Genomic DNA, 6,572 nt, shown 5'->3' on the forward strand with positions numbered 1-6,572 from the left:
TCGTAACGCACGAGTCAATAATTGTTTCAACACTTATAATGAAACCAGGCTTAAAATAGTCATATTTTGCATTCTTTAAAAAAAATCAGACGATTCAGAGAACTGATCAGAATCATTCAGTGCGTAAATATGATTTGAGGAGCTCATTGCATGGAGGTCTGTGAGCAAGATAGAGAGAGCTGTGCACAAGGCAGAAATGAAGGACATTGATGAAAGACAAGCTCCACAGAATGAGAGATAAAGCAATGAAAGAATGAGAGTGGATGGGGGTTGGGGAAGTTCCATGACATAGGCTCCATTGTAAAAGGATAAAGCATTACAGACAGATGCGTGTCTATATTAGAGTGGTTGTGTGCTGGGATGTGGGACTGGGGTGGGGACCATGCTCACTGCTAGAATTAAGACATTTGTTTAAAATTAAGCATGGATTAGAAGAGGGAGCAAGAAAGACTACCCCATCAGAAAGGGACCCCACCAAGCTAACTGAATTCCGCTGGCACCAGCAATTAGGAGCTTGGCCTCAGGGTAATGCAGACAGACAGGCAGACAAAAGTCTACGTGCGGTACAGTAAGGCCTGTCTATCCATCTATCTGTCTCCAAGCACCTCTGCTGACGAAGGTCCTTGTGCTTGTGACTGCGCATCACAGGGGTTCTTGCACTTCTCACGGGAATCTCTTCTTCTAATGAGCTAAAAGGAAAAACTGCCAAAAGGGACATGATTGACCAAATGTGAAAGTGCATAAAGCCCCATTACTTCAATTAACATGGAGCATGGTTTTGACGGTAGTCGCATTTACTGCCAAACACTTGAGCGGCTAACCGTTGGCAAAGTATCATAGGGTGTTATGAGCATGTGTGACCTGCATTAACACAGAAAAGGCTTTGACCTAGCCAAGAATTACAGAGAAAATGAAAACATAGTACATGGACAGTTTAAGCTTAAAGCTTGTCTTGGAGGGATGGGGACAGATGTAGCTGCAAATGTCAAGGGGGGTGGAGGGTGTCTGTGGGTAAAAGGGGTCACCCTGTGTCGGGGCAGCAGGCTTGGAGTACTAGGGGGGATGTTTGAGGAGGGGTTGGACCGAACTACACAGGGAGAATAGAGCTACTCGGCCTTCGGCTCATGGGAGACACGGCGCATTGTTAGAGTCTCTAACGAGCTCCTCTCTCCAGCCCTGCATTTCAATCTGCTGTCCAGATCCCCAGGCTCTCACAGCTCCAGCCTAGCAGGGAGCACACACACACTACAATTACTTCTCACAGGCCAAAGAAAAGAGTCTGGAGAACAAGAGGAAGGCCATTTGACAGGGGGAGGCGGGGAGAAGGGGGAATGACACTTGGCTCTATTCCCTTCTTCCCCTTTATCTCCTCTCTCTCTACCCCACCCAGCCTCTCACTCTGATATTCACCTCTTTTTATTGAATTTTGCGTACAGGTGCAAAGAGACTTCCGGAAGAAAGAAAAAAAGGAACGACAAAGAAAGCAGGTCTTTACTGAAAGGCTGAGACCAAAGAGCCAGTCGCATGGAGCTTCTTGGAAACTGAATGTTCATTAATTTGACATTCAGGTTTCCGAAACCAGATTGTCACTACCTCTCAGAGGCCATTATTGTGGTTCTTTCTATGTGTCCAGTCTCAATATGGGAGCCATTTTATTCAATGCTCTTATAACCTGCTTCTCAGGCTAAATCGCCTTACAAATCCTCTGTGCAACTTTCCTTGGTGGTTGTCACAATAAATGACACTTGACAGTTTCACAACAAGGTTTTAACCTGGCATGGTTTTAGCAGGACATAATCAGCATTGTGGGCCACTCTTGTCTTAGTGAAAGTCATGGTCACACTTATCTGTATTATAGCAAAACTCTGAACACTCAAGTTGATTGAACTGATTAAATATCTTATGCCATGGCATGCTGACGGGTCACACAAGAAAAAGGTACCTTGAGGCAGTAATGACTTCAATCAAGGCTAAATGAAATTCTCACTTTTTGGATTTTAAATAGTGAAGAATCTCTTCGTTCTCACATGACCCTTAGTAAGGAATAGCTCAGGATCAAGTTGGGAGTCTGCTGGAAATTATAGCTTGAGCTGCCTAGATCCTATGAAAAGCCAAATATATATATATATATATATAGGCATGTCCAAGTCCATTTCTTTACCAGACTCAGTGGTAAACACTCAACAATGAGTCTTGGAAATTGTGAGTGTGCATGCAATGTTTTCATTTCTTTTCCTCTAATTACATTGTGTGTTGATGTGTTGCATCAACCAATAATGATCTCCCAAATCCCCCTACCCACCCACTTACTAAGACACAAAATGTAGAAGACTAAAGAGACTGCTAAACACTACAAACAATCATACACACAGAGAGAGAACTGCTGCTTCTGTGTCCACAGAGCTGTCCAAACCACAGCTTCTTTCTTTCTGTCAGAGGTCTGGCTGAGGGACCTACAAGACTCCCACATGGCCTACATCTGAGAATTGCTGCACAGCCTGTGAAATGCTGTGGCTGGGCCATGATGACCGACATGGCAAAACCTGTCAACACGGTTGCCTAACCTTTGATAAAGCCGTTTCTCTTTTCACACACAAATCACTTGGAAAGAACAGACCACGTGCTTGACGTTTCCATTCCCAGAGAATAGCTACAAAGCCCAATAAGGGATTCTCCAAACCTTCTAACTCTTTCAGACCAGAGTATAAATTATAACTGTGCTTTAAATACAGTTGTATATTCTCTTTAGGTGTCTTTTCATGGTAGCCTCCCCAAGTGAAGCCTCTGAGAACCAGCAACCCCACTAATTATATCATGTTTTTCCCTAAAAAAAAACAAAAAAACATCCACCCTAGGAAATGGGGTGGAGATAGGCTAAAAATAATTGGAATGGACTTTCTGCATCTCTGAACCATTTGAAGAAGAACCTCTTTTTAGGTGTACACACAAATCCAAGGAACCAGGCGTTGTTTTCTGCAGCAACGTTTGAAGTTCAGGCATTGTATATGAAATCTTTCGACTACAGTGTCAACAACCGGCAGGCATTTGCATTTTAAAAAACCTCCCCAGGAATCCGACCTAGGCGCGGCCTTGTTTCATTGATTCCGTACTCTACGGCAGCATAGAGCTTTAAGGAATGCCCCAGTAATCCCTTACTTAGACGGGGGGAGGGGACATGGGGTGTAGTATGGTGCCAAGCACCTGTTTCATTAACATCACATCTTTTCTCTACCCTCTCCGCAAGCTCGTTATTCAAATTTCCCCGCTGTCAGGATACATTAGCAGTGCCGCGACGTTGGCTTGTCAGCTGTGGTAATTGCTGTAGGTGCTTCTTTATGAGGTAACCCGCAGCCTGTTTGTTCTTTTGCTTTCAAGGAATTCCACACTTTCTTCCAATGACTTTTGCAAACCTTGCCCAAAATGCTTCACTTAATGGCTGAGGTTGCCAAGGCCGGAATGGGCCATGCCCTGATTCCCTTGGATTCCTCTGGAAACAGAAGGCTGGAGGAAATGGGATCACCGTCAGGGAGGAATACTGAGAAATACCTCACATAGGAAGGATAGTGGTGCACCTCTGTTGGAGACATCTTGGCCAGAGCAGATCCCTCCAGAAGACAGAATCAAAACCAATCAGCAGGTGTCAGTATGCAATCTGTAGGAATTGCCCACTGTTTCAAACTGGGAAATAAGATTTTCCACTTGGTAGTTAAATTATATGCAATGAAATAATAAAAAGAAGTCGCTAATGATGAAATTTGCAGTCTCATCTGTAAACAACCCAGTCTGTAGTTTACTTAAAAAGCAATTTAAATACAGGTGCAAATAATTTCCTCTCCTTACCCGAATACAAAAGCCTTGTTTAATCCCTTAAAATATATGACTCTCCCTATTAGCCTAAAGTTAAACTGTGTACAACAACTACTTACTCTCTCATTCAATGTTAAATGCACTGACGCAACTGATGGACTGACTAATTAGCATGAAATTTGTCTTGGTTAAGAGTGGAATTGAGAGATTTTTTACTGAAACCATCCCTTCATCAAACAAAATGTTTTGTGTTAAAATGCTTGTTTTAAACAAGATGGTAATTTTTGTATGTATTAACCTTTTTCACACGTTGAGGAATGTGTGGGTTGGTTCTGTCTGTTTCAACCGCTTTATTTATTGCACGCGGTCTTTCATCAAGATATTTCTACTCATAATTGACTAAATTAAATGCCTGTGCCATAGTAACACTCTATTAAGATTTCATTCTTTATGTTGATACTGAGCCTACAGGTTTTGTCTAGAAACTTAAAACCTGCATCACACCTGCATCACATCCCAACCACCTTTTCATGTTTTAGGCTGTTCAAGGTGAGCGGAGAGAGGCCATATTCAGAATTAGCTGGGTGCCCTGGAAAAACAGGTTGGACCAATCTTTCATTCTAAAGAGAAATAAGAAAAGAACCGAGCAGCCTGGTCACTGCAGAGCAACAACCAAAAGGGTTGGAAAACCTAAATACTTCACCCATGTACCATGCATCTCCTTCAGATCACGAAATTGCACACCCCAGTGGAATCTAATTTCCATCCCTTAGGAAATGAATGTCAAAGCACTCTTAGGGAAGGTTGGGGGTGCTGGGGGAGGGGTGTATGGTGACTGTAGAGAAATCTCATGAAGGATTTTAACACATAGTTTGATTCAATCAGTCCAGTACATTCAATAATAACTGCCTTTTATTAAATAGAGGTCGACCAGTATGAGCTTTTCAACAGTCAATACTGCCAATATGACAACTAGAGAGCATGGTGACCAAGAAGATAACACCCGATATACTTGATAAGGCTCGAACACATTTTAGGTTTGAGCAAATTCAATGTACACTGAAACCAAACAAACTTTTCTGACACAAGGGAGATCTACAGCATCTATTAATCGGCCAAGCAGTGCAATCGGCCAATTAACATCATAATGGCCAGACACAGACCGATTTATCGGTCTGGCTGATATATCAAGTCCCAAACTAGCTTTATGGGATGATACAAAACAACAACCAAAAACAATGCAAAATGAGCATACATGAGACCATAAAGCAAAAAATATAAGTCTAAAAGACCTTTATCAAAGAGTGGTCAACATTGGAGATTCATGCAGAACTGAAATTTGAATATTCATGAAACTTTCATGTATGAAAGGTGAAAAGCAATGTACGGTGGCACTTGAAATTACAGTAGCTGAAACTTACAGTAGCTGAACCATCAGAAATACAGAGATCTGCCTACTAGCTATTAGGGGGTAGGCTATAACAATAACATAACGGGAAGGTAGTATCATTTAAGCACATTAATTAATTTATCGAATTGGCTGCCTTGAATATCTCGGATAAAAACAGACTATTTAAAGCACATTTCAGTGTGGGTTGATTTGATCTAATCATGCCTTGATGAGCAGCACTACTCGGCCAACTCCAGTTTCACAATCCATGTGAACGTGTACCTTAAATGATGAGACAAAGGGTACAAACACACTTTGTTTTAGCCTGTATGTGAAATGCACTAAAGCGCATTGCGCACCAAGCAGGCGGTCATTTTACAGAGTAGTAAGGCAACTTACCGGGGGTCGATTCTGGGGAAACATGGCGAATAACGGGGTCGTTGCCGCTTGAGGTTCTTCTGTTTCGGTGTTGTGTTAAACGTTGTTTCAGAAGAGTTTGCACCTTTTTGTGGGTCTCAGAAGAACATTTGGCCCTGTTTCGGCGGCGCCAGGCTCGGTCCGCGCATTCCTCGCTCAAGACTCCCTTTGTTCTGCTTTATCGCGCGATATAAGATGCGCCCAGTCCGGTATCGAGTCCCTCAATACGACGCACCTCGAAATATCTGAATGCTCGGCCTTCAGAGCTCCCCCACCCTTGATGTGTTTTACTGATGAAAATAATAAAGAAACCAAGTGGATGGCGAGCTATCGTGCTCCCAAGACGCGACACTCTACGCAGCCGCAGCTTCTTTTGTCTGCCTCCCTCTCTCTCTCTCTCTCTCTCTCTCTCTCTCTCCTTCCTCATCCGCTCCTTCCTTTCGACCCTCAGCTGTTTTTCAATGGGACATGCGAGTTGTTTTCTTCAAGAGAAACGCAAGCCCCCCCTGTGCAAAAAAAGAGAAGGGGTTTGGCTTGTGGTAACCAGAAGCAAAGAGTTAAATTCTCAAGTTACACTCATTTTAGGCTGCGGTGGGAGTAGGAACCCTTAAAACGCATGGATTGATCTGTTCAGTGCTGTATTTGTTGTTAATGACAAATAAGGATGTCTGAGGTGATTAAAAAGAGAAATTAGTTTGTGACTTGTTATTAAAAATGTGATCTGCAGTGTTTATGCTGGTTTCATACATTTTTGAAAAGAATTTATATATTTTTCTACAAAAATTCTGATTTAATGACTCCAAAAATGTCAACACTGTAAACAATTATATTCATGATTTGGTATCACAACTTTAATTTATAATAATTTATAATGGTTATTCATATGGTTCAGATAACATAATATTGTAAGTTTCTGTTGATTAAACCAATCTCCTTCATTGTATTAACTCAATTTTTT

General features: G+C 42.1%; 1 protein-coding gene across 8 annotated transcripts in view; it reads right to left on the minus strand.

The window, feature by feature from the left end:
* The window catches only part of tle2a (TLE family member 2, transcriptional corepressor a), a 29,719-nt gene extending 23,656 nt beyond the window's left edge, over positions 1 to 6,063 (minus strand). For all 8 annotated transcript variants that reach the window (XM_084116200.1, XM_084116198.1, XM_084116199.1 and 5 more), the window contains exon 1: positions 5,597 to 6,063. In XM_084116200.1, coding sequence (XP_083972326.1) covers positions 5,597 to 5,620 — 24 coding nt within the window. In that variant the 5' untranslated portion in view covers positions 5,621 to 6,063. The remainder of the gene's footprint in view (positions 1 to 5,596) is intronic.
* Positions 6,064 to 6,572: the final 509 nt, after the last annotated feature.

The sequence above is a fragment of the Abramis brama genome (assembly GCF_963993115.1).
Source record: "Abramis brama genome assembly, chromosome: 6".
NCBI lineage: Eukaryota > Metazoa > Chordata > Actinopteri > Cypriniformes > Leuciscidae > Abramis > Abramis brama.